At 45.5% G+C, this 27,984-nt stretch overlaps 3 protein-coding genes across 3 annotated transcripts in view; 2 read left to right on the forward strand and 1 right to left on the reverse strand.

Moving 5' to 3' along the window:
- LOC309325899 (uncharacterized protein) overlaps positions 1-27,984 on the forward strand; it is a 77,726-nt gene that overhangs the window by 13,979 nt on the left and 35,763 nt on the right. The window lies entirely within an intron of this gene.
- On the forward strand, positions 1,178-9,577 carry LOC309325945 (uncharacterized protein). Its single transcript, XM_081834353.1, has 7 exons — positions 1,178-1,285; positions 3,856-4,362; positions 4,795-4,876; positions 5,139-5,221; positions 5,911-6,037; positions 6,606-7,976; positions 8,928-9,577. The coding sequence occupies exons 1-6, from the start codon at positions 1,217-1,219 to the stop codon at positions 7,595-7,597; spliced, it is 1,860 nt and encodes a 619-aa protein (XP_081690479.1). The 5' UTR covers positions 1,178-1,216; the 3' UTR covers positions 7,598-7,976; positions 8,928-9,577.
- On the reverse strand, positions 16,072-27,211 carry LOC309325938 (uncharacterized protein). The gene is made up of 6 exons (XM_081834345.1): positions 26,842-27,211; positions 22,978-23,476; positions 20,704-20,785; positions 20,359-20,438; positions 19,563-19,689; positions 16,072-17,749 (listed from the first exon to the last, which is right to left on the reverse strand). The coding sequence occupies exons 2-6, from the start codon at positions 23,389-23,391 to the stop codon at positions 16,509-16,511; spliced, it is 1,944 nt and encodes a 647-aa protein (XP_081690471.1). The 5' UTR covers positions 23,392-23,476; positions 26,842-27,211; the 3' UTR covers positions 16,072-16,508.

A 27,984-nucleotide genomic window follows, 5' to 3' on the forward strand; every position in this document is an offset into this window, starting at 1 on the left:
CATCATGGCAAGGTACGACTTTTGCATATTGTGTGAACAACTTTGTCCTGTCTTCTTCAAGGATGAAGAATCTGTTGCCCCAAAGGAGGGCTTTCCACTCTTGAAAAGCCCACTGCTGTTCTGCAAGGTGCTTTAGGTTGCAATCCTCAATCCTCAAACACTTAAGACCTGTTGCCCTTAGTGGGGCTTACTTCCAGGGAGACAGGAATTGTACAACTAGTGTTAAGAGGAGGGCTGGATTGAGGTTTGATGCGGCCCTAAGCTACTGAAGGGACACAGGTGGTGCTGTGGGTTAAACTGAAGGGACGCGGGTGGCGCTGTGGGTTAAACCACAGAGCCTAGGACTTGCCGATCAGAAGGTCGGCGGTTCGAATCCCCACGCCGGGGTGAGCTCCCGTTGCTCGGTCCCTGCTCCTGCCAACCTAGCAGTTTGAAAGCACGTCAAAGTGCAAGTAGATAACTAGGTACCGCTCCGGCGGGAAGGTACACAGTGTTTCTGTGCGCTGCTCTGGTTCGCCAGAAATGGCTTAGTCATGCTGGCCACATGACCCGGAAGCTGTATGCTGGGTCCCTTTACTGAAGGTACTGAAGCTACTGAAGCTACTGAAGGTAATTTCTATGTTCAGCTGTCCTTTTGCCAACAACAAATTGTTGCTGTTTTTTGTGTTGATCTGCTATATGGTCTCCACAGTCACGGACTCATTGTTAAAACCGTGTTTATGGAGGACAATCTTACTCGGCTACGAGTGATCGCCAAAGAAGACGAAGGTGTATCTGAAGCCATTGGCACATAACAATTAGGAGCCGACTCAACACAAAACACAGTTGCTGTATGTAGGTTTTATTTTATTTGTTTTTTATCTTATATTTTGGAAATGTACATCCAGGTTATTTGTTCCTTTAATTTTTGGGGGCCCCAAAGAGTGGGGCCCTAAGCTCTTAACTTAGGAGGCTTAACAAACCGCTTCTGCTATAGAGCACCTGCTTGAAGCTGCTCTATTCTCCCCCCAAACCCCAGTGTTTTCCACTGAGGGGCCGCCGCCATGACACGAGAGGCAGAGCGAGGCGGAGGCGGAAGGCGCTCCGCGTCCCTTCAGGAAAGGCGTCCCCCTGGCGGCCGGGCCCGCGCGCGAAGGTTCCGCCTCCGGGGCTTGAGTACAGAGAGGGGCGGGGGAGCGAGCGGGCGAGGGCCTGGCCTGGCCGGGGGCTGGACTAGATGGCCTTGCGGGGTCCCAGCTCTCCTATTTCTCTGAGTCTGGCGGTGGTGGGCTCTCCTCCCCTGGAGGTTAGTAAGCAGAGGCACGGGGGGGGGGGGCGTCTGCAGGGGATGCTCCTTGCACGAGGGGGTTGGACTAGATGACCCCTGGGGTCCCTTCCCGAGGAGCCCGAAGAGGTTTCGCAGCCAGGTGTCTCTGGCATTTTGGATTCTAGGAAGGCGACTCCTGCTTCTTGCAGAGCCTTTTCCCCGCCAGCTGCTCCTCTCGTTCGTGGCCAAGGAAGGGGGCAGCTCAGAGCCCAGCCAGGACGCCCCCCCCAAAATGAAGCCTCTCTTCTGGCTGTGCGCGATGCCCGGGGCTCCTTCGGGGTTCCTGCTTTCCAGAAGGGCGGGACGAGGGCTTTGCAAGGGTTAAAAGGAGCGGAGCTGGATTCCTAGAGAGGAGAGGAAATAAAGGAGGGGGCAGGTCCCCCCCCCAAGAGCTAAACCCTCTCCCTCCAGCCCCCCCCCCGCTTGCATAGGGGGAGGGGTGGCTTGGATCTCCCTCTGCAAATGCTGCCTTGGTGGCCCCTCGGGGGACCTGGTGAGTCTCCCCTCTCTTCCCCCTGTGGTGCATTGGGGAGAAGGGGGGGGTCCCAGGGCTGCAGGGGGTGGGTCTGTTCGGCTCATGCATGGAGGACCCACCAAATCAGGGAGCAGAGGGTCCCCCTCCACCCCTTCCTCTCTGCAAAGCCAAGGAGAGTTCCTCCTCTGCACCTCTGCTCCTCCACTTTGGGCGCGGGTGGGGGTGGGGGGGGAGAGGGTTCTGGTCTTTGGGTCGGGGGAAAAGTCATGCACATAAACCCAATTCGCATTGATGCTCAGGTCACATCTATTACCAGAGGTGGTAGCCAGACGGAAACATTCGGACATTAAATACACAGTGAAAATGAAAACCTGATCCGTGCAGTGAAGAAAGAAGGAATGTTGGAAGGTGGAGGGCAGAGAAATAAAGTGCTTCTTCCTGCGCTGCAGAGCTAAACCTTGGGAACTCCCTCCTGCAGGAGGCAGGCAAAGTCACCAACCTGGATGGCTTTAAAAGGAGGAGGAAGAGGCAAATTCGTAGAGGAGGATAGGGGAGCCAGGGTGGGTCTGCTCTGCCGCCCACAGTGGGCCCTTTGGCCTGATCCTGTGGAACTCATCTTCTGTTCTGATGCTGAGTTCGTCCTGATGCAATCCAGACTCCTGGCTAACCCGCCTGCGCCCTTGGGGGGTCTCACCACCCAAGGAAAGGAAGCAAACTCAGCTGGGGGTGAAACAGGCAGCGCCCCCTTCTTCCACCAGCCCCCTTTGCCCAAGGGACAATTATCTGAGTTCCCTGGCAAGGAGGGTGGATTGTTAAACCACTCTGGGGAGGGGGGGGTGTCTCCTAGCAACTGCCAGCATCCATAACTATGGCTCCCAGGTAACAGGTAGGTAGCCGTGTTGGTCTGCCATAGTCGAAACAAAATAATAATAATAATAATAAAATTCCTTCCAGTAGCACCTTAGAGTCCAACTAAGTTTGTTCTGGGTATGAGCTTTCGTGTGCATGCACACTTCTTCAGATACACTGAAACAGAAGTCACCAGACCCTTCTATATAGTGAGAGGGAGGGGAGGGGTATTACAGTATCCCAGGGATACTGTGGAGGAAGCCATAGAATCAGTTGGAAGGGGTCCTGAGGATCATCTAGTCCAACCCTCTGCAATGTCAGGAGCCTTTGTGGTTAATTAAGAGTAATAGTCATATTTCTCCCTATGTTACCAATGAAATTAAAAAAATGTTGGTCTTTGGTTGAATGTGGGAGCGGCGTTCAAAGTGAAGATAATTTCAATTTAGATCAACCACACTGAGCCAATTGCTGATGGGGTGAGTGGGTGTTTTCTTGCGCTTTTATTTTCCTCCCCCCTACACTTTATTTTTTTATTGTTCCAGTGGTTATTTTTGTTACTCTTATTACTAAAACTACATTTATAACCCAGGGCTGGTTGCAACCATATTCAGTATTAAAAACACACGTCTCAGCAGTCAGATATGGTGGTAAAGAGGGGAAGGTGCCCGACTGGCCTCTCTTGGGAGGGAATTCCCTCACTGAGGAACTGCCATCAAGATGCCCACTCTTGGGTCACCCCCACCGAAAACTCTGAGGGTGGTGATGAAACTACCAGGAGGACCCCCTCTGCCAACCTGAACATCCAAGATGGTCTGTAGAGAATGAGACAGTTTGTCAGATATTTGGGGGCCTAGGTGAATCCTTGAATTGAGCCTGGAAATGAACTCCACCCCATACACATTACTCATTTGTCAATCACAGTTCCGACTTCAATCTTTGACTGAAACTATTGAAAGGCAGGAGCAACCAGGCTCATTCTTGGCACAGAAATCCCTTCAGTTGCCTCCACATTTCGCATGGTAACTTTCCTTCTAGGTGGGCTAGAGGCTTGCTTCTCCTTCTTGCCTGCTTGTTTGCTTGTTTCTTGAAGAAAGCTAAGAATATGAGCTGTGAGGGGGTACAGGCCTTGTTCCTAGCAAGACTCAGCCATGCTTGCTCAGGGGACATTTTCTCTTCTCCTGACAGTGTATGAAATTTATAACAGAATAATGTATTTGCTTTGTAGGATTTGGTAGCCCCTCTCATGAGGACAGACAGAACTTGGCAGAAGACCAAGGGTTCCTTCCGATATCTTGGAGGCTTCCTGAGAGCACAGATGGATGAGCAAGACTCAGCTGGCCCTGAAGCAGGAAGAGACCATGCCATTGAAACTGAGAGCAGTGAAGGATTCTGGGAAATCTCCATGCAGAAGATCGTGAATGAGAAGGATACCCTCTGCTCAGGTGTGCGGAGCCAGCAGTTCAGGCAGTTCTGCTACCAAGAGGACAATGGACCCAGAGAGGCTTGCAGCCGACTCTACCACCTTTGCCATCAGTGGCTGAAGCCAGAAAGGCACACGAAAGCTCAGATGCTGGACCTGGTGATCTTGGAGCAGTTCCTGGCTGTCCTTCCTCCGGAGATGGAGAGCTGGGTGAGGGAATGTGGAGCGGAGACCAGTTCCCAGGCGGTGGCCCTGGCCGAAGGATTCCTCCTGAGTCAGGCAGAGGAGAGGAAGCAGGCAGAGAGAAAGCAGGTGAGAGAGACTTTCCTCTGGATACTCTCAAGGGGCTCTTAACAGGAGGGAGAGTTCCCCCAACACTGTAATAGTTTGCCCATCCTTTTCTGGAAAGCTTCCAAGGAATGATGTCTGACGCCATTAGAAGAGTTTGGATTTGATATCCTGCTTTATCACTACCCAAAGGAGTCTCAAAGCGGCTAACAATCCCCTTTCCCTTCCTCCCCCACAACAAACACTCTGTGAGGTGAGTGGGGCTGAGAGACTTCAAATAAGTGTGACTGGCCCAAGGTCACCCAGCAGCTGCAGGTGGAGGAGCGGAGACACGAACCCGGTTCCCCAGATTACGAGTCTACCGCTCTTAACCACTACACCACACTGGCTCTCATTAGAGCGTTTACATCTGCCATTCTTTTTCTAATTCTTCTCAAATCCTTCTTGCTCTTTCAGGGAAAGTATCCATTTGCAGAGATGGACCTGGATTCCTCTGAGGCAAAGAGGACTCTGTTGGACACCAGAGAGAGGCCCCCAGGTAGGAAACAATGAGGTTTTTTCCTCTTTGGTCACATTCTGTGGATCTGAGAGTTCTTCACATCTTTTTGGAGAAAACATTTGTGACCTAGAATCCTAAGGAGGGGAGATGTCTTTTTACACAGGTAAACGACAAAATGGGTACAAATGTCCAAATGAAAGCGGCAAGTGAGGCTTTTTCTAAGGCCCACCTGTAGCTAGAGATGCACAGCTTCACCTCTGAGAGAAGCACACACTCATGGCTTCCCATTTAACTTTGTCAGGTGACAGAAGGATGCTGGCAAGACCTCCTCATCTGCCTTTCCATGGAGGTGGAGCAGAAGCAGTGGCTGTGGAACCAGACCAGGTAGCGGGAAGGAGCCTTGTGGGGAAGAGGCAGAGGGGTGGGGCAGCCAGACTGCTTTTCGGCCCAAAGGAATCCCCTCTCCTCCTCTTGACTTCTGTCAAAGCTGCCCTGAACAATGTCTGAGCATGTCAATCAAGGTTTATGTGTTGAGAATAAGGATCCTCACCTAGACTGGCCTTCAGAAGGTTGCTAGGATTATTTATCAGTGGCTTCAGTTTAATTTACATCTTTATCTCTTAATGCTAAAATCGGCTTATAAGCTGTTGGAAAACCTTACAACAGAATGGTGAGGATTCACCTAACAGCCCCACCAGCTGCACATTGAGGCTATTTTCCCTCTCACCCCCTTCCCTGTGCCCCCATGTGCCCCTTGAAGCTGGCTTTAAGGCACCAGGAAGGTTCTGCCCCAGAACAGTGGACAGGGGGTCCTTCCATGGGGCAGACGGGAAGGCTTGCGCAGATAAAATGATCTGAAGACCACCTTGTGGAGTTCCACTCTTTTCCAAAAGATTAATACCCGTCATTAAAAGACACAATTAAATACATTAAAAGAATTTCGTGTGCAATTAAAATATGCAGGAAAACAATCCCATTAAAACAACACAGCCACTGACAGGCAGAAAACAACAGAGCTGTGTGTAGTAGATAATCCTTATGCTGTCTAAGAGGAACATGCTTTTTCATTTTAGGGTCCATTGTGCTTTGAAGATGTAGCTCTCCGTTTCACAGACGAGGAATGGGCATTGCTGGATCCTGACCAGAGAGCTCTGCATAAGGAAGTCATGGAGGAAAATCGTGGGATCATGGACTCGCTTGGTAAGGCTCCTGTTGGATGATAATATCAGTTTTGGAATTCAGTACATACAGTATCTCTATGTAACGAACCTCCAATATTTTGATGGGGCTCAGCCAGACCACGTACAACATCAGGGATTCTAACCCCCCCCCCAAAAGCACACCTTGAATGGAGAGCTATCTAATGTTTTGTCTGTGAATGTTTTTCCTCCAGTTATGCCTTTTTAAACAATGACCAGGCTGCTCTGAAATGAACGGACTGTTAAAATGTAGGCTTTGGAGTGGCAAGGGAAGCTGCAGTAGCTTCTGCCAGGATGTTTATTTATTTTATTTCATTGCTTCTGTCAGGTTTTTTATTACCAAAAAAGGCAGGCTTCCATGATAGGGCCAAACAAGAAAGAGCTATGCTTTTCCGAACTCAGGTTACCAAAGATATGTCTGTTAATGCCAGTTAGCAAAGGTAGCAAACCCTGTAGGAAGACCTCACAACTAATTCCATTCAGTTCTTCCTCTATCAGAAGCATTCATTAGCATCGTTCAGTAATTTGGGGCTCCATTTCTTCCTAATTTGTTTCTCTCTTCATTGCAGGTGGTGATGAATTGGAAATCAGGAACAAGAGAGAAGAGGAGAAAATCCTCACAGTGAAAAAAACATTTCAATATTTGGAGTGTGGAGAGGGTTTCAGGCAGAGCTCCCATTCCTCTTCCCATCAGAGAAATCCCAATGGACAGAAACCCTATCAGTGCTTGGAATGTGGAAGGAGCTTCAGCCGGAACTCCAATCTCACCTCCCATCAAATAATTCATACAGGGGAGAAAGCATATCAGTGCTTGGAATGCGGAAAGAGATTCACCCATAAGAAAAATCTCACTTGCCATCAAAGAATTCATTCCGGGGAAAATCCATACCAGTGCTTGGAATGTGGAAAGAGTTTCATTCGGAGAGAAAGTCTGACATCCCATCAAAGAAATCATACAGGGGATAAACCGTATCAGTGCCTGGAATGTGGAAAGAGCTTCAACCAGAAGAAAAATCTCATTTCCCATCAAATAATTCATACAAGGGAGAAACCATATCAATGTTTGGAATGTGGAAAGAGATTCCGTAAGAGCTGCCATCTCACACCCCATCAAAGAATTCATACTGGAGAAAAACCATATCAGTGCTTGGAATGTGGGAAGAGCTTCAGTCGGAAAGATAGTCTCAATTCCCACCGAAGAATTCATAGTGGGGAGGAACCATATCAGTGCATGGAATGTGGGAAAAGCTTCACCTGGAAGGAAAGTCTCAATTCCCACCAAAGACTTCATAGTGGGGAGGAACCATTTAAATGCTTGGAATGTGGAAACACCTTCAGTTGTAAGAGAAATCTCACTTTCCACCAAACAATTCATACAGGGGAGAAACCATATCAGTGCTTGGAATGTGGGAACACCTTCACCCAGAAGTTAAGTCTCATTTCCCACCATCTAATTCATACAGGGGAGAGACCGTATCAGTGCTTGGAATGTGGAAAAAGTTTCAATAAGAGGGGCAATCTCACAGCCCATCAAAGAATTCATACAAGGGGGAAACCATAGTAGGGCTTGGAAGAGCTTCAGTAACCACCAATCTCACTGCCCATCAAAGAACTCATAGTGCAGAGAAACCATCTTTCAATGGCTGTGTATGAATTTAATTGACGAGGCAACATTGACGAGGTAGCCATCAATGCTGATCAATTCTCTGAAGACGTTGACAAGTAATTCGTACTTCAAGAACCTCCAAGTTGCAGATTTGTGCTGCTGCTAACTGCAACTGTCGTCCTTTGCATGTCCAGGATGGTGTCATCATGAAGCTCTTCCTGGTATCTGCTGAGGACACACAGAAAATAAGGACACGGTCCAGGAGGAAGAAGCAGAACCATTGCATAACAGTTCCTCCAGCTCCCGCCCCTCCTAGACGGTCCAGAACGATGCTGTGGCCAACAGTATCAAAAACCACTGAGAGATCCAGCAGAACCAGGAAACAGCCTTCACCTCCGTCCGTAGTTCACCGGAAATCCTTGACCTGTGTGACCAAGGCTGTTTCAGTCCCATGATAGGGCCTGAAGCCCGATTGGAAAGGGATCCAAATGGTTTCTCTCACACCACATGAAAACCCTCTTGAATGAGGAAGGAATAACACACCTGAGGAGTGTTAGCCACACCTTGAAGCAAAGCTCAGTCACTGAGAGAAAGTTTAGATCTCTTCTGGAAATGGCTAGGTTCGTGATGAGTGACTCCCGCCTTCCCAAATGCATATGGGGAGAAGGGGGTCTCCAAAATAGACTACCAGTCCAGGGAGCTACATGTATGGCTTTGGAACTTAGACATGGAAGAACACTTAACACGTCACACATTCATGTATTTGGCGGTCTTGCCTATGTCTGTGTACCCAAGGAAAGTAGGCACAAGTTAGATTCCAGGGCAGAAGAGACTATGGTGATTGGCTGTGCTTCGGGGAGCAAAAATTTAGGGAAAGGCAGCATGAGGCATGAGGTTCATTTTGCTCATGGGTAGGCATATTAAGGCCCGGGGGCCGGATCTGGCTCAATCGCCTTCTAAATCCAACCCGCGGTCTGGGAATCAGCGTGTTTTTACATGAGTAGAATGTGTGCTTTTATTTAAAATTCATCTCTGGGTTATTTGTGGGGCACAGGAATTCATTATTATTTCTTTCTTCAAAATATAGTCCGGCCCCCCACAAGGTCTGAGGGACAGTAGACCGGCCCCCTACTGAAAAAGGTTGCTGACCTGGTTTTGATGAACCCAGGAAGACTGACGAGTAGAACTGTGATAGATTTTTATGAGGAGTCAGGGATTAGGGTTAGGGGTGTAGGATTAGAGGGTTAGGTTTGGAATAGGGTTGAGGGATAGGGGTTGCAGTTAGTGTTACATTAGGGGTAAGGGGTTAAAGCAGGGGTTGTCAACCTGGTCCCTACCACCCACTAGTGGGCATTTCAGGATTCTAGGTGGGTAGTAGGGGGTTCTACGGTACAAGCTGAATCCTCCTTCCATCGAGCACTGGTGGGCGGTAAGGAAATTTTACCATCAAGAACGATGCATTTGTGGGCAGTAGGTATAAAAAGGTTGACTACCCCTGGATTAAAGTCACCGTTAGGGTTAGGGGTTTGTGTTGGGGTTTCGGTTAGAGTGGTTGAGTTCAGGGGTTAGGGATTAAGGTTCAGGGTAGGGTGTGGGGTTAGAGGGTTGTTAGCTTTAGGGTTGGGATAATTGTACAGGATTCGGCATCAAGTTTCGGATTAGAGCTTGAGGGTTGGGTTCCGGTTAGGGGTTAATGTTCAGGTCCCAGCTTATGGTTAGGGATTTAGGGTTAGGTTTGAGTTAGGTTGTTAGGGTAGGTGGGGTTAGGAGTAGGGGAAGCTGGAAGCAAGGCATTGGGTAGGACAGAGAAATGCTGGATTTGTTTGAATACAAGGCTGCGACTATGGGGCAAGCAAGAACTTCTTGGGGTATTGATGCTGTGATCTCCATCGCAGGGTCAGGTTGTAGATATGTGTAAATAAACCATATATCCTAAAGACACCACAGTCTCCGCCGTCCCTCATTCCAAGGAAACACAAACCCTGGGTTTGTGAAGAGTGGTATATAGAGCTATGGATTCAACCCCCAACATCTCCAGATAGGGCTGGGAATGTCCTTTAAAATGAGAATGTCCTTGGAGAATGTCTGCAGTCCATGGAGACACAGAGCCCCCAGAGATAAAGGAGCCCCCTATGATCCCATGTCCTTGTCATGGTAAAAAACATGGTAGCATCAATGCAAGAGGATGCTAAACCCAACAAAAGTGTCCCCCGTGGGCCATAGGACCTTGGTGAGAAATCTCTGAGAGAAGCAGGAGTCCCACTTACACATTCCCCCAGAGAGAGAAGGGGCTTGTCTGGTGTGGGTCGCCATGCGTAAGAGAGCCACTATGGTGTAATGTGTAGAGCAGCCTTTCTCCACCTTGAGTCCCCAGATGTTGTTGGACTACAAGCCCTATCATCCCTAAGGTAGTCAGGAATGATGGGAGTGGAGAGTGTTGGATGGACTAGGACCTGGGAGACCGAGGTTCGAATCATCACACTGTCACAGTCTCTTAGCCTGGCATGCTCCCCTGTGTTGCTGGGAGAAGACCATGTATGGCGCCTTGAGCTCCTTGGAAGGTAGGATGTCAATATAATTAGCTAATGAATAAAAATAAATAACACATGTACATCAGAATAACACATAATAATCTATTATCCCCATTCCAGCCAAAGGTGACAGAATTCATCAGCTGCAATCCAGCAGTTTAACGCTGCAATCTCTTTTTGAAATTCTCCTCTTGGAGAACAAAAGGTCCTGGGAGAAAAGAGTTGTATTCTCCCCCACTTTATACTTTAATAAGCTTTGGCTTGCAGATGCTCAAATGATCAATGAAGGACACAATCAGCCTTCCTGCAGCTGCAGGTACAAAGCAAGCATGCACAAATGTTCTCAGGGCACAGCCGATCTCAATGCCAGTGACACAGCATCAGAGGAAAAACTGAGTTGAGCAGCTCTGTAACTGCAGGGCTAAGTATCCCCATTTGTTTGTTGCATCCACAGAAATTCTAACAAGGGCAGGGTGAAAGCACTGTCTGCGAGGAGCTAAATCCAGTAAAAAAAAAAATAATTAAGCCTCAGAACTCAATCCTAGGGGCAATAAAGCTTTAGAAACCTAAGTTTTCAGCTCTGCCCTAGCAGGAATATCTTGAGGAGCCAAAAGCTTAGATAAGATCCCAATTTTAGAGAGGCAGGTAACAAAAAAGCGAAACCCATTGATCTATCGTTTCATGTGGCAGAGACTAAGTTCGCAGGAAAGCCATCTTAGAATCAACAACGTAAGTGTATCTCAAGGCAAGCTGCAGTTTTTTGTTACAGATAGGTAGCCGTGTTGGTCTGCCATAGTCAAAACTTCTTCAGATGAAGAAGTGTGCATGCACACGAAAGCTCATACCAAGAACTAACTTAGTTGGTCTTTAAGGTGCTACTGGAAGGAATTTTTTAATGCAGTTTTTTGGTAGGGGAAGGAAGAATGGCATATACGCTATGGATTCAGCTGTAAGTTTCATTCTTCAGTTTAAAAGCAGTTAGAACTAGTTCAGTTTTTCAAAACCAGAGTGTAAATTAATTACCACTTAACCAAGACCCGCATTCCTTTCTGCTGTCTGCTCAAAATGTAGGACTTGGAGCAAGCTATCGTTCCCCTGACCCAAATGCCCAGAGTGATCATGCGTGGGAGAATGAAATCAGGGAAACAGCCAAAAGAAGAAGGGATGCCAGAATCAACAACACTTTATTATAGTTGTAGACCAGCATAATGTCAGAATCAGCGACTTCTGATTATCTGCACATACACTGGCTACATGTGTGTGGTTTTTAAAAAGGTATTGTTATTGATTTTTTTCTTTACACGAAATACAATAAAAGTCAGACTACTCTACAGAACATGAATAAATAACAAACAAACAAACAAACAAACAAACAGGAACATCTACAGAGGAGGGCAAGCATATAGAAACCAAGTCTTATGACAAATGGTTGAGGGAACAGGATATCTTTAGCCTGGAAAAGAGGAGAGTGAGAGGAGCCACTCTAAAAATGGCTTACCAATGTGTGGTAAGAATTCACTTCTACACCACCTTGTTTGTTACGCAAGTAGAGAGCAACCACCTCTTGAATAAACCACAGAACTATTTTTCACGTCCAGGAGTTTGACCAAATTCTGGGAGGCAGTGGAAGACAGGAGTGCCTGGCATGCTCTGGTCCATGGGGTCACGAAGAGTTGGACACGACTAAACGACTAAACAACAATAACAAATCTTGATTAAGGGACCCAGCATTTATTATAGCTATTGCAGTAGGACAGAGCTCACTCAATTCAACATGCCAGTTGAGAAGGTCTGCCGCAAGGCACTTCAGAATGAAATGTGAGGGTGCACCTCCACAGGCACATACCTCCACATGTGGTGGGAGTGCCCCAAAATCCAACTATTCTAGACAACAACCATACGAGAAATAAGTAAAATAACCAAGCAAGTATTAGAAATTCAGGATTCAGGTCGAGCGAAACAATACAAACTTAAAGCTTTTGCAGATGACCTAGTTTTGACCCTGCAGGAGCCAGAATCTAGTACGAAAAGAGTATTACAATTGATTCAAGACTTTGGTCGGGTGGCGGGATTTAAATTAAACAAACAGAAAACTAAGGTGTTGGGAAAAAATTTGACAGATACAGAGTCAGAACGGTTTCAGAGAGAAACAGAACTAACTGTTGTTAAAAAAGTAAAGTACCTAGGGGTAAACATAACAGCAAAAAATCTGAGTCTATTTAAGGATAATTATGAAAAATGTTGGTCTGAAATTAAGAGAGACTTGGACAGTTGGAAAAAACTGAAGCTTTCTTTGTTAGGCCGAATTGCTGCTATTAAGATGAATGTATTGCCAAAAATGTTGTTTTTGTTTCAAACACTACAGATTGCGGACAAGACGGAGTGCTTCCGGAAGTGGCAGAAAGATATATCTAGATTTGTCTGGCAGGGCAAAAAGCCCAGAATTAAGTTTAAGATATTAACAGACGCGAAAGAAAGAGGGGGCTTTGCCCTGCCAGACTTAAAGTTGTACTATGAAGCCGCAGCTTTCTGCTGGCTAAAAGACTGGCTACTTCTCGAAGACACTGACGTACTGGACCTGGAAGGTTTTAACAATGCTTTTGGTTGGCATGCATACTTATGGTATGACAAGGTTAAGATCAATAAGGCCTTTAAGAACCATATTGTCAGGAAAGCAGTATTTAATGTCTGGACAAAATACAAAGACTTATTGGAAAATAAAACTCCAAGGTGGCTTTCACCTCTGGAAGCTAAGGCCCGAAAAAGACCCAATATGGAGGCCAAATGGCCAAAATATTGGGAAACATTACAAAAAAGATGGAGACAATTGGAAATTGCAGAGTTTGGAGAAAATGAAGGACAAAGTGCGAGACTGGTTACATTATGCTCAGATTAAAGAAGTTTTTAAAAATGACAAAAAGTTAGGGTTCCAGGTGGAGAAATCGAAGTTAGAAGCTGAACTTCACTGCATGTAATGCTCTGAAGGAAAATGTAATGAAAATGATATATAGATGGTACATGACCCCAGTTAAACTTGCCAAAATATACCATTCGTCTGATAATAAATGTTGGAAATGTAAAGAAAATGAAGGAACATTCTTTCACCTCTGGTGGACATGCCCTAAGGTGAAGGCCTTCTGGGAAATGATATATAATGAGTTGAAAAAGGTATTTAAGTATACCTTCACTAAGAAACCAGAGGCCTTCCTTTTGGGTATTGTCGGCCAGAAGGTGTTAAAGAAGGACCGAACATTCTTTATGTATGCAACAACGGCAGCAAGGATACTCATCGCAAAAAACTGGAAAACTCAAGATCTACCCACACTGGAAGAGTGGCAGATGCAGCTGATGGACTATATGCAACTGGCCGAGATGACTGGCAGAATCTGAGACCTGGGAGAAGAGAGGATTGAGGAAGACTGGAAGAAATTTAAGATGTATTTACAAAAACATTGTAATTTGGTTGAATGTTAAGAAGGATGCTAGATTATAAAAAATTGGCCACCACTAAATTAGATTTTGAATTTGATGATAAGTGAGATTAAAGAAAACATAAATTTTATGGAGAATTGCTAGATTATACTTAAATGAGTGGATATAAGATCGTAAACAAGTTGATAATTTGCTTGGAAAAACCTTTTAACGATGTAAATGGGAGCGGGAGACGTGAGGGAGTCCAAAGAAGTGATGAAACTACGTTGTGATAGAAGTAAGATTGTTTATTATTGGTGCATTTGTATTTAAAAACTCTAATAAATATTTCTAATAAAAAAATAATAATAGAAATCACCCCAGAATTGGCCTCACTAAACATCTTCCAAGACTGATGCCCACTTACACCACAAAGAACTCATAACCCACCTACTTTCAGCAGCCAGAAACACCATAGCCAGACACTGGAGAGACCTGTCAGGAGTAAGCATGGACCAAGGTACCAGATAGTATGGGAAACAGCCTTACTAGAAAAATTAACCAATAAACTGAAACTGACACAGGGACAAACAGAAGAAGATGTATGGCTCCCCTTTATCACATCCACAGCCCAACAAGACAATGACAAAAATCCACCGACAGCATACGAATCAATATAGCTAACCTGATCCAAAACAACCGCCCACCCCACTCACACACAAAAACAAAGATCACCACAGCCAATCACAAACAAACAACCACACCCTGGGCCAACCCCAACCTCTCACCACCAAAGGAACACAAGTGGACAGCAGAGAACCTGCACAAGCAACGCTGACACAAAACCCCACATATATTAAGTAAAATAGAAACACCCGTCTCTCCCCCCTCCACCTCTTTCCCCCTATTCTTCCTAATATCTCAACAAATGAAACTGATTTGTAAAAATGTTATGGGGGGGATACGAGAGAGAGAGATTGCAAACACTTTTGTAAATCAAGAAAATCTTTAATAAAAAAGATAAAAATAAAGCAATCTTAAACATAAAATATCTCCTTTACATGCGTCAAGAAAGGTCATAGGTCATTGGATAGAAAACATGCATGGCTCCATACTGGTATCTTCACCCCTACAATCACCTTGGAGTGGCCCAGGCCATTTGACCATTTTTGGTACTGGATGTCCCTCGTTGCCCTGGCAACCAAGCCTATGATCAGTCTTTACTGACATTTCTCCATCTATCAGGAAGCTTCCAAGGATTTCTTCCCTAGTGCTAACTCATAACTGACATAGGAAAACATCCTGTCATTTGTGCCACTTTCTGGGTCAGATAAGGAGAGACGGAATGCAGCAAGAGAGGGGGGAGACTCACAAATGCACAACACACACAAAAACAAGCCTAATACAATCTAAAAGGCTAAATGCAATTCAAGTGAAACACTGAAATATTACTAAAACAATAAAAATATACACCTGGGGTCACTAATTCTTATATCATCCCCCCCCCCCCCGGTGATCATAACCTTTTCAAGGGTTATGACCACACTTTATCAAAGTTATCAATCTACCTATTGGCCTTAGGTACAAAACAACACACTTTTACAAGCATTGAATACCACAACATAGCAATATAAAACACAAAATGACTGAGAGGAAAACTAATAACTCTCCTTTCAAGGCTTCCTTGATCTAACTAATCTGAGGAGATCAACCTTTCAAGAACCTTGGGGAATTATTATCCCTTGCTTTAAACATGCTAGTCTATGTTTTGTACACAGTAGGAAGGTCTATAAATAAATAAACATGAATTTTCTTGTTTCAGCTTTATTTTACTCCCAGTGTCAAATTAGTCTTCTGGACCCAATTATCTTTGCTATTCCACAACAATTCCCCTTTAATGAATCCCTGGTAAGGGCTTTCATCAATCATCAGCAATCTCCTGATTTGGCACGCGTCCTGAGAGAAATTATATTCAACATTGCCATCCATTGTGGCAGGTTTCATCCCATAGCAGGTGAAGCAAACCTGTTTTCCCCTACTCTGGAGGAGAGGACCCTCACCAATGGATGCAAGTTGCAAGAATTTAAGTTACAAGTTGTAAGCATTTTATTTTCAATTTATATTATTGTGCTCCAGTGTAATTGCACCCCAGATTTAAGTGTACAGTGGTGCCCCGCAAGACGAATGCCTCGCAAGATGGAAAACTCACTAGACGAAAGAGTTTTCCATTTTGGAGGTGCTTCACAAAATGAATTTCCTATGGGCTTGCTTCGCAAGACGAAAATGTCTTGCGAGTTCCTGCGGGTTTTTTTTCCTCCCCCCCCCTTTTTCTAAGCCGCTTATCCGCTAAGCTGCTAAAAGCCGCTAAACTGCTAAAAGCGCTAATCCGCTAAGCCGTCAACGGGCTTGCTTCGCAAGACGAAAAAACCGCTAGATGAAGAGAATCGCGGAACGGATTCTTTTCGTCTTGCGAGGCACCACTGTATTTGCATATTTGGGGGGGGGCTATTGGGTGGTTGTTTTTATTCTTATTATGTATTTTGTGGTTTTATATCTTGATTTTACTCTGTGAACTGCCCTGAGACCCCCGGGTATAGGGCAGTATATAAATTCAACTAATAATAACAATAAGAAGAAAAGAGATGCAGACTAAACATGAGGAAGAATCTTCTGCAGGTAAAAGCTATTTCAAAGTGGAACTGGCTGCCTCAGAAGGTGGTGGGTTCTCTCTCTTGGTGGGTTTTAAGCAGAGGGTGAAGATTGCTGCATTGTAGAGGGATGGACTAGATGACCTGCAGAGCCCCTGCTCTGATACAATTATATGCCTCTGTGATTCCCCCCCCCCCCGCCCGCCCGCCATGAGCTATTTCACAGAGAGTGAGATTGGAGCTATGTCTGAAGCTCTTTTCACATTCCAAGCACTGCTATGGTTTCTCCACCGTATGGATTCTTTGATGGGAAGTGAGACCCCTCTTGGAATTGAAGCTGTTTCCACATTCCAAGCATATAAATGGTTTATCCCCAGTGTGAATTCTTTGATGGGAAGTAAGGCTATCCTTCCGACTAAAGCTTTTTCCACATTCCAGGCATTGAAAAGGTTTCTCCCCTGTATGAATTCTTTGATGGATTATGAGACTGGTCCTCTGACTGAAGCTCTTTCCACATTCAACACACAGATATGGTTTCTCCCCTTTATGAATTCTCTGATGGGACATGAGACTTTTCTTCCAACGAAAGCTCTTTCCACATTCTATGCACAGATATAATTTTTCCCCACTGTGAGTTATCTGATGGGAAGTGAGAGAGGCCATATTAATGAAGTTCTTCTCACATTTTGTGCACTGATATTGTTTTTCCCCTGTATGGATTCTTTGATGGTACACGAGACTGGCGCTCTGAGGGAAGCTTTTTCCACATTCCAAGCACTGATATGGTTTCTCCCCTGTGTGAATTCTTTCATGACAACTGAGAACATTCTTTCGACTGAAGCTCTTTCCACACTCTAAGCACTGATATGGCTTCTTCCCTGTGTGAATTATTTGATGGGCAGTGAGACTATCCTTTCGACCGAAACTCTTTCCGCATTCCATGCACTGATATGGTTTCTCCATGCTGTGAGTTATTTGATGGGAAGCCAGAGCAGCCCTTTGACGGAAGCTCTTTCCACACTCCAAGCACTCATATGGTTTCTCACCAGTATGGATTCTTTGGTGGACTGTGAGGGTGATGCCATGACTGAAGCTCTTTCCACATTCAAAGCATGGATATAGTTTCTTCCCCGTATGTATTATTTCATGGGAAGTGAGACTTTTCCTCCAGGCGAAGCTCTTTCCACATTCCGTGCACAGATATGGTTTCTCCCCTGTATGAATCCTTTGATGGGAAGTGAGATTGGCCTTCTGACTGAAGCTCTTTCCACATTCCAAGCATTGATATGGTTTCTCCCCGCTGTGATTTATTTCATTGGAAGAGAGGTTGGATTTTCGACAGAGGTTCTTTTCACATTCCGAATACTGATAGAGTTTCTTCCCCAAGAGATTTATTAGATGGGGAGTGGAGTGGGAGCTCTGACTGAAATTCCCATGTCCCGGATATTTAAATGGCTTCTCTTCCATGTGGATTTTGTCATGCTCTCCCTTATTCTTATTTTCCAATTCATCGCCACCTGCAACAAAGAAAGAAACTGATTAGAGCTTCGAGAAGAAATAAAGGTCTTAAATATTGGAACAAACAGCTTCCTGTTTTCTTGCCGAGGGAAATGGCTGCCTCTCATGAGATTGGACCACTGGTTGTGCCAGAAATTCAGGGATAATATGAGGGTAATTAGTCCTGCTGACCCCTCCAGGGTAGGGGTGTGTGTCTCACCCACAGATTTCCATTATCAGCCACCTGCAACAAGATGTGGGGGCTGGGACACTGGGTGCCGAGCCTGGGATGAAACTGGGCACGCCCCAGAGCCACTCCCAAGAGCAGGGGACACCTGCTTTCTAAAAATTAATAAGATTCTGACTAACGACAGGCATGTTCTGGATGGAAGGAGATAAAAGAAACAATCTGCCAAACTATACATTCGCTGGACACCAAGTTCAAAGAGATTCTTCTTTTGGCATTTGGATTAATGAGGTGAGTGTGTGCCGTTCTTTTGTTTTCATTATATTTGCTACTTCATGATTTGGCAAACCTCACCAGGAAAGAAAAAGTTAATTACCTAAAGGAAATGCAGGAGGTGTAAAGAATAATTGGATACATACTTGTATAGTTCTTGGCGGAGAGCCCTAATTTGATCTGGCAAAATAAGATCAGAAACGAAAGTGGCTCAGGCTGAGGAGGGGAACAAAAAAATGGTGACTGTTGTTGCACAGCAAGGAAAGAAGAAACCTCTGAGGAGATGGAGATACCTTTTGGATTATAAAAGGGGGATACTTCATATAAAAATATATTTGTTTGGATTATTTGCGTATATGGTTTGAAGAGAGTCTGATTGTGATTTATGGATTCCTGCCAGTTTTCTTAGGGCCCAGGAAAGCTGGCATGGATTTTGTTAGAGAAACCGGAAATTATTTTCATATAACTTACTGACTGAGAAGTACATCCTAGACTACAGCAATTATTGGAGACATGTCTTTGAAATACCAGCTCGTTAAGAAAACACTTCGTCATTGTTTTTTAACCTTGGATGAAGGCCCAGAATCTTTCAGAGCAAGAAATGGCAGATTGAAGGAGGACTGTGTTACAAGTTAATCTGACAAAGACTGATATGGATCATATTGAATAAAACCTGCCTTCTGTGTACTTATAGCTATAAGGACTTGTCCAACAAGATGGTCCAGTGACTGACTGATTGAGAAGATGAGGATGGTTAACAACAGAATTATGAATTTGGATTAGAACAAGGAAGAAAGCAGAGGACTAATTATTGACATTATCTCTTGAAATCCAGGCCTTGGGGAGTCCCCCTTTTGAAATTATTTGAATTTGGAATATATACTTGGCAATATTGTTTGTGATTTGTTATGATTTGATCTGTTAGTAATTGGAAGATTTGTACTGAAAATGAATAAAAATTATTTTTCAAAAAAATAATAATATTGGAACAACAAGGATCCAAAAGCCAGAATCTCTTCTTTAATGGATTTTGTTGAGCCCAGCCATGAAATCTGTGCCACCTCCAATGTCTGTCGTCTCTTTGGACTACCAAAAATGCACACAAGCAAAAACAAATAAGATGACAGAAGTTACTTTAAGTTCCCTAATAACTTCAAAGCCTACATTTTAAAAGTCCTGGGCAGATCAGTGCAACCTGATTGTGGTTTAAAATGGCAAAATTGGAGAAAGAATATTCACTGACAAAACAGCAGATAGCCCTCCAATCTAGGTGAGCTGTGGGATGTTAAAATATCAGATGCTGTAGGCAGCACTGTTGAGCCCCATCAAAATATATTTCTAAACAAATATCATGATCCAACAGGGAGCCTTACCGAGAGAGTCCATGATCCCACGATTCTCCTCCATGACTTCCTTATGCAGAGCTCTCTGGTCAGGATCCAGCAACGCCCATTCCTCGTCTGTGAAATGAACAGCTACATCTTCAAAGCACACCGGACCCTAATATAAAAAGGGGAAAGTCTTCTTCTTAGAAAACATTATCTACTACACATTGCTTTGTTGTTTTCTGCCTGTTAATTGCTGTGTTCTTTTAATGAGATTGTTTGGTTGTACATTTTAATTATGGATGCTTCTTTTACATGTCTTTCATTGTGTCTTTTAATGATGGGTATTAATCTATGTGTAAATCGGTGGAGCTCCACATGGCGTTCTTCAACTCAGTCTGCACAAGCATTCCTGTTTCCCAGATGGAAGGATCCCCTTTCCTCTCCCCGTTTGATGTTCTGGAGGGGAAACCTCCCCAATGCCCTAAGACCAACTTCAAGGGGGTGCAGGGGGTCACAGGAGGGGAAGGAGGGAGAAAGTGCAACCGATGGGGCTCATTTGGTGAATCCTGGCCACTATTATTTTTATGGTTAGAAGCCTATTTTAATATTAAATGGCAAATCAATAACTAAAACTACAATTACGGATAAATAATACCAGCAATATTCATAAGGCCAGTTAAGGTGAGATAGTTGTTTATTAACCTTCTGGAATTGCATTTTAAGCCTTTGTTAAAAACAGGCATGACAGAAACCAAGATGAGGAGAGGGATTCATCCTGGCCCAGAGGCACCTGGCTGCCCCGTCCCTCAGCCTCCTTCCCCACAATGCTCCTTCCTCCTACCTGAATTCTTTCCACAGCCACTGCTTCCCCTACACCAGGAAAAGATGGATGAGGAGGTCTTGCCATCGTCCTTCTGTCAGCTGCAAGACCAAAAGGTAAATGGGAAGTCTTAGCGCCTGCTTCTCAGAGGTTTAAGCAGCACAGCACAAAATACAGAAGAGCCTTTCTAAAAGCCTCACCTGCTGAGTGAATGTTGATGTTTGTACCCATTTCATATGTTAGTTGTGCAAAAATACATCTCCCCTCCTTTGGGGTCTTGGCCCCAAATGATTAAAAGAACCTACAGAATAGTTCCAAAATGAACAGAATGTGACCAGACATAAAAAAAACCTCCTTCCTCCTTACCCAGCGGCCTCTCTCTGGTGTCCAATGGAGTCTTCTCTGCCTCAGAGGAATCCAGGCTCCTTTCTACAAACAGATCCTTTCCCTGAAAGAGCAACAAAGATTCAAAACAGGATGGGGAGATGGATTAGAAAAGGAATGGCTGAGGGAAAATAGGGGTATCTAATACCATTCACTTAAGGCTTTCCAAAAATAGATGGGCCATGGGACTTCGGGTTGGCGCCATCGCCGAATGGCGGACTCCCTCCGAGCTCCGGAGGGAGCCAGCTCGGCAGGGGCTGGGTCCTACTGCGCCGGCGACGCGGGGACCCTCAAAAACCATGGGCGCTGAAACCCATGGGCATGGTGACTCGGCGGGCACCGTTTGCGCCCCCCGACCCGCGAAGGAGCCTTTTTAAAGGCTGCGGAGCGGGTGCCGGGGGGGTGTGGTGCTATGAGTCCTCCGCTTCCCCTGCCGAGCGAAGCTGCATGCCATTCGGCGGAGAGCGCTGACTTCTTCCATTGAAAATTTGGATCAAAAAGAACAACCCGTGAGTAATTGGAAACTGGACTTAAAAAGGGAATTTTTTAAAAAAAAAATCGGAGTGAGCGGGGGAGGTGCAAAAAGGAAGTCAGTCTCCCCCCGGTTGTAGAGGAATTAAAGCAAAGGATTTGACAACTAAGATCGAGTGCTACCTTATCTTGAAAAAGTTATTAATTTCACGATGGAAAACTATAAGATTGGGCTGGAGGAGAAAAGTAAAATGTGAGCTAAAAGGCAACCCCCCCGTGAACCGGGAGCGATCCGCGAGAGCGCCGGGAGAGGAGCAACAGAGGCTTTGACAGCTGTCAAAGGAGCTGTCAAAGTTGAAGAATAAAAAGAGAACTTTGTTACGAGGACTTTGCCGGTTATATTCGTTACAAATTGGATATTAACTGTTTAAAATAAGGAATAACAAGTTACTTTGACTGTTGGGTGTGATCTGGAAGGAAACTGAGTTACTATAATCCCTCTAGAGGGGATGTGGGACACTACAAGTATTGCTGGTATGGAATTTGAATAGGACTTTTTATCTCCTGGGAAACTGCAGAAATGGAATACTATTTTGTCTACAGAGGTCTCTACACTAAAGGAGACAATGGATTTATCTATTGAAGAATGGAAGGGACTTGACGTAAAGTTTTGTTCCTGAATAACAAAGCCTCTGTAGAGGATTTAGAAGCTTTTGGAATTAGAACATTTTTGCAGGGGAGCAGGAAATGAAACTAGAGGAAAGTGAGGAGAGAGAATAACAAGAACAACATGAACAATAAGAATTGGATAAAGTTGGAAGTGGGAACATTTGGGACATCCAGATTTGAAAGGTCTAAAGAAACAAAATTGGAGTTTTTGCTCTTGAATACAGAGATTTGGATGGAAAAAAATGGGCCTTTTTGAGACAGAGTTTTTCCAAGATTGGACGTTCAAAATTAAAGATGACCAAAAAGGCGGCAAAGACTTTTAAAAAGACGGCAAAGTGGACTTGTGAAGGATTTCGGCCTAGATGTGGGATCTCCAGGATGACAGCAGGGATGGACACTGGGGAACGCAACCGGGAAAGGGGGGGGGGATATTGGAATCCAAAGGGTGTTAAACTATACTTTATTCTTTTTTCTATCTTTTTTTATTTTAACCTGTTCTGCATATTAAAGAGGGGAACTTGTGGAAGGGAGCGGGGTCGATTTTAGGGGATGGAAAAACATTTTTAACATTGGGTTAATCATAATAAGTTTAAAATTTGGGGTAAGAACTTGTTGAATCTATTTGAAGGAATTGGAATACAAAAGGGGGTGGGGCGAGGAAGTCCTGAAAGGATATCAAGGAAAATAAGGTTACAAAATGGATGTTTTATTTTTCTTTTTTCTGTTATATTTGAAAATGTTCAATAAATATTATTAAAAAAAAAAAATAGATGGGCCATTAGAAGAGAGTTTGGGGAAACTCTCCCTCCTGTTTGGAGCCCCTTAGGATTATCTAGAGGGAATTTATGGGAATTTAATGAAGGGAACTAAATGGATAAATTGACTAAAGGGTTGCTAAAAAATTCTTTCTAAAATAAGGATGCAGCGAAAGGGAGGTATGGGGAAGTCGACTGAAAGAAGTTACAAGAAAATAAGATTATGAATTTATTTATGTTTGATTTGTTTATGTTTGTTTGTATTTTGTGATGTGTTTGCCTTTTATTATGTGTTTTAAAAACTGAATAAGAATTATTATTATAAAAAAAAAAGGATTATCTAGAGGAAAGTCTCTCTCACCCGCTGCTCTGCCTGCTTCCTCTCCTCTGCCTGACTCAGGAGGAATCCTTCGGCCAGGGACACCGCCTGGGAACTGGTCTCTGCTCCACATTCCCTCACCCAGCTCTCCATCTCTGGTGGAAGGACAGCCAGGAACTGCTCCAAGATCACCAGGTCCAGCATCTGAGCTTTCGTGTGCCTTTCTGGCTTCAGCCATCGACGGTCAAGGTGGTGGAGTCGGCTGCAAACCTCTCGGGGTCCTTCAGTCTCCAGGTAGCAGAACTGCCTGAACTGCTGGCTCTTCATATCAGAGTGGAGGGTGTCCTCCTCACCCAGGATCTTCTGCACAGAGTTTTCCCAGAATCCCCCACTGCTCCCAGTTTGTTTGGCATGGCCTCTTCCTCCTTCTGGGCCAGATGAATCTTGCTCATCCATTTGGGCTCTCGGGAAGTCTCCAAGAGATCAGAAGTAAGCCCTTGGTCTTCTGCCCAGTTCCATCTGTCCTAAGGAGAGGTAAATCCTGCAAAGCAAATACATATGAAATTGATACACGGTCAGGAGAAAAAAAGAGGGCCCCTGACTAAGCATGGATGAGTTTTGCTAGGAACTAGGGACAGACTACACTACAGCCCAAACTCTGACCTTTCTTTACAGAAAGAAGACAGAGAAGAAGATGGAAAAGCAGCCAGCATCTTGTCCTCCTGGAAGTTACTATGCAAAATGTGCAGGAAAGGAAACAGAAACGGAATTTCTGTCAGATGGATCAGCCTAGTTGCTCCTGCCTTTCAGCATTTTCAGTCAATGAATGAAGTCAGAACTGTGAAGGACAAGTGAGGTTGTACCAAGTGTAATTTTCAGCAATTGCAATTCAGAAGTATCCCTATCTCCAACTGAGGAGGACAGAGCAGAGCCATCCTGGCTAAGCGGTCCTAGAAAGCTTTAAAGAGCTCCTCCTGCTTTTCAAGCCCTTTAGCTTGGTGGCCATCCCTGCCTCTTGTGGGAGGGAGTTCCATAGGTTCTGCACCATATGAAAAAGTGCTTTCTTTTTTCTGCCCTCTGTTGCAGGAATTTATGTATAGGTTGGGGGGTTGTTGCCCCTCCAGCAGATATCATGCACATGCAGCCCACTACCAAAATCAGCACAATCACTTTTGTGACTTTTGTGATTTCTCCCCACAAAACACTTCATCACAGTTTCTTCCTATTTATTCAAAGGGCCTTTGCTGCACAATACCAAATGTAAGAATTCACTGATAAATGTTATCTATGTACTGTCTCACTGGAAAAACTTCAGAAATTCATATAGACATGTGAGCTCAGCTACTCAGACGCCCCTCTGCCTGAGTGATAATCCCTGGCATCCTGATACCTGAGTGCCAGACAGGTAGCCATTCCAGAAATAACAAACCCAGATGAAGACAAAAGGGTGTGATTCACTTGGCTGGGAAACAGGGAAATGTAAATATCTCTTTTGTTCCACTTGATGGGTGTTTGGTGGAGGGCAAGGAGAACCATGGGGCAGGGTCCAGGATGCTGAGATTACTGCCACCAGACCCCCCTTTCATGATGTAACCGTGATGTATGAGTGATGTAGTTCGGGGGGTGTAGCATGGGGGATTAGCATCTAATAAAAGTTTGGGTTCTCTTTTGTTTGGGGCCTCCATCTTGTTTCACCTGGTGGCAGGTGGGAGTCCTGTCGCGACTGTCTTCAATAAAGACCAAGCCTACTGGCTGCTGTTTTGCTCTGGTCTTCCTGGCTGGTGTCCTTGTTTTTTGTCCAAAGGAGCCCTCAGATTTCTCCATTAACACCTCCATCTTCCAACAGTCCTTATTTATTTGCTGCTGTTAAGGGGAAAATATTGTGGGGTGAAGGACTACTCAGCAGCCCAGCTCGTTGGGGTACAAGTCCCCTGCAGATCCATGCAGTCAGTAAAGGAAGGAAGTTCCAGCCAAGTAATTTGGAGCAAAACAGCAGCCAGTAGACCATGATCTTTACTGTTGTGCAACAGGTCCCCACAGGAGTAAGAACCCCAAGCATGGGGTAACATTGACCTCAAAACCTTCCCTCTTTCCCCCAGAGTACACTTTGAGAGGCATCATTGATACATCATCACTACATCACTAGCATGTCACAAATGGGGAGGGGTACACAAGGACGTGGGTGGCGCTGTGGTCTAAGCCACAGAGCCTAGGGCTTGCCGATCGGAAGGTCGGGGGTTCAAATCTCGTGATGGGGTGAGCTCCCATCGCTCTGTCCCAGCTCCTGCCCATCTAGCAGATCAAAAGCACACCAAAGTGCAAGTAGATTAATAGGTCTTCTCTGGCGGGAAGGTAAAGGATGTTTCCGTGTGCTGCTCTGGTTCACCAGAAGCGGCTCAGTCGTGCTGGCCACATGACCCGGAAGCTGTCTGCGGACAAACGCCGGCTCCCTCGGCCTATAGAGCGAGATGAGCATGCAACCCCAGAGTCGTCCACGACTGGACCTAACGGTTAGGGGTACCTTTACCTTTATACAAGGGTTACACAAGTTCAACATTAGGTCACTTTATCAGACACCTTTCCCAACACCTCTTAAGTACTATAAAAAAAAAATTTAAGGTCTTATATATGTAATAAATGTTCATAACTGTACCAACCAAGCGCATACATAGATATGTGGACCACATGTCTGGAGCAGCACAGGAAGACCGCCCTGAAACCATTTGACTCCCAAACTGACCAAATGTTTTCTCTGCAGGAGGGAGGGGGTGAGGGAACTTTCCCATTGTCTCAGGAATTGGGATATCACCATTTCAAAGAAATGGCCAGATTACCAGGAAAGGCAATCAGATAAGGCATTATCAGATAACCTGATAGACAGGAAAAACAACAACATTCAAATTTCTGTTGTAGACCGCCTTTTCTGTGATGTAGGCATGATGTTTGTGGGGGGTGGTCTTGGGTTACACCCCTTCTGTGATGTATGTATGATGTATGAAGGGGTGGTCTTGGACTCCAGGGCAGGGAATTAAAAATGTCTATATAAGGACAGGCACACCTTGGTTCTGGGTCTTCCGTGTGAGAGGAGCACTCTGTTGCAACAGCTTTAATAAAGATCAGGCTTACTAGCTGCTTTGCTTCTCAATATTCTCTGGCTGGCCTGTTATTTTCTCCTACCAATAGAGAACCCACTTAAGGACTCTATATGGGCTCTTGGAGACCCCATAAGGGAAGAAGTGCAGATTTTGTTTACAACAGTCCCCGCCACCGAAAGAACAATAAAACGCTTTCCATCTCCTTGCCCTCAGGACTTCTCTGGAGATGGGCTTTCAGAACACCCAACTTGCTAAACTGCCTCTGGATGTCTGGTGTTGCCCCCCTGATCACTCCCTGGGTGGGGGGCCGTGTCTGTGCTCTCACGCGTGGGGAATTATGGGGGGATGCCCTGTTCCTGCTGTCTACGTGACTTCCCTCTTCTGGGTTCATGGAGGGAGGTGGAGCCCAAATTCACCTTTCTTTAAGGGTTAAAATGGCGTGGGAATGAGGAGAGTCGGTTAAAGTATGACACACACACACACACACACACACACACACACACACACGGCGTGGGAATGAGGAGAGTCGGTTAAAGTATGACACACACACACACACACACACACACACACACACACACACACACCCCCCGTGGCAAACAGAGTTGGGATGCAAAGTAAGAACAGAGCTGCAGACTTCTTGCAAACTCGCCCCCTCCCTGGCTTTCGTTTTTCAGGAAGGGGGAGGAACCTCTGCTCCCCGATTTTTTATGGGGGGGCTCCGTGCATCTGAACAGGCGCCCTCCCCCTGCAGCCCTGGGACCCCACTCCTTCTCCCCAATGTACCCGAAGGGGAAAGAGAGGGGAGACTCACCAGATCCCAGGAGACGCCGCAGAGGCAGCGCTTGCGCAGGGGGAAGACAAAATATGCACATTCCTCCCCTGGCAGCAAGGGACTCTGCTCTGGAAAACCTGCCTTCCTTCCTTCCCCCCTTTAGTAATCCGGCTCCGCTCCTTTTAACCCTTGCAAAGCCGAGCGGAGCAAGCTCACCCCTCGCCCCGTCCCTCTGGAAAGCAGGAGTCCCGGAGGAGCCCCGGGCATCGCGCGCAGCCAGAAGAGAGGCTTCATTGGGGGGGGGCGTCCTGGCCGGGCTCTGAGCTGCCCCCTTCCTTGGCCACGAACGGGAGGAGCAGCTGGCAGGGCAAAGGCTCTGCAAGAAGCAGGAGGAGGGGTCATCCCAGTGGGTCAACCGATAGTGGGGCTTTCGTGCCCCTTCGTGCATTTCCCCTTGTTCTGCCCTGGAGCGCAAGACCACCCCCCACAAACATCATACCTACATCACAGAAAAGGCGGTCTACAACAGAAATTTGAATGTTGTTGTTTTTCCTGTCTGACAGGTCATCTGTTATCTGATTACCTTTCCTGGTAGTCTGGCCATTCCTTTGAAATGGTGATTACTAAATTCCTGTAACAAGGAAGGTTTTTTTCCACCTCCTCCCTCCTTTCAGAGAAACATTTGGTCAGCTTGGGAATTAAAATGGTTTCAGGACTGTCTTCCTGTGCTGCTTCAGACATGTGGGTTACATATTTAAACCACAGGGTAGGGCAGGGAATTAAAAATGTCTATATAAGGGCAGGCACACCTTGGTTCTGGGTCCTCCGTGTGAGAGGAGCACTCTGTTGCAACAGCTTTAATAAAGATCAGGCTTCCTAGCTGCTTTGCTTCTCAATATTCTCTGGTTGGTCTCTGTTATTTTCTCCTACCAATAGAGAACCCACTTAAGGACTCTATATGGATGGGGTGAGCTCCCGCTGCTCGGTCCCTGCTTCTGCCAACCTAGAAGTTTGAAAGCACATCAAAGTGCAAGTAGAAAAATAGGTACCGCTCTGGCAGGAAGGTAAACGGCATTTCTGTGCGCTGCTCTGGTTTGCCAGAAGCGGCTTGGTCCTGCTGGCCACATGACCCCGAAGCTGTACGCCGGCTACCTCGGCCAGTAAAGCGAGATGAGCCGCAAC

This window comes from Podarcis erhardii, assembly GCF_964252035.2.
Source record: "Podarcis erhardii genome assembly, chromosome: 12".
Lineage (NCBI taxonomy): Eukaryota > Metazoa > Chordata > Lepidosauria > Squamata > Lacertidae > Podarcis > Podarcis erhardii.

Bases quoted from the DNA above. Each gene is read 5' to 3' on its own strand.
- LOC309325945 (XM_081834353.1), top strand. From the start codon at position 1,217: ATGGCCTTGCGGGGTCCCAGCTCTCCTATTTCTCTGAGTCTGGCGGTG. The intron at 5,222-5,910 runs GTAGCGGGAAGG...TTTTCATTTTAG, and splicing joins TGGCTGTGGAACCAGACCAG to GGTCCATTGTGCTTTGAAGA. The intron at 6,038-6,605 runs GTAAGGCTCCTG...TCTTCATTGCAG, and splicing joins TGGGATCATGGACTCGCTTG to GTGGTGATGAATTGGAAATC.
- LOC309325938 (XM_081834345.1), bottom strand. From the start codon at position 23,391: ATGGATGAGCAAGATTCATCTGGCCCAGAAGGAGGAAGAGGCCATGCC. The intron at 20,786-22,977 runs GTGAGAGAGACT...TTGCTCTTTCAG, and splicing joins GGAAGCAGGCAGAGCAGCGG to GGAAAGGATCTGTTTGTAGA. The intron at 17,750-19,562 runs GTAAGGCTCCCT...TCTTTGTTGCAG, and splicing joins TGGGATCATGGACTCTCTCG to GTGGCGATGAATTGGAAAAT.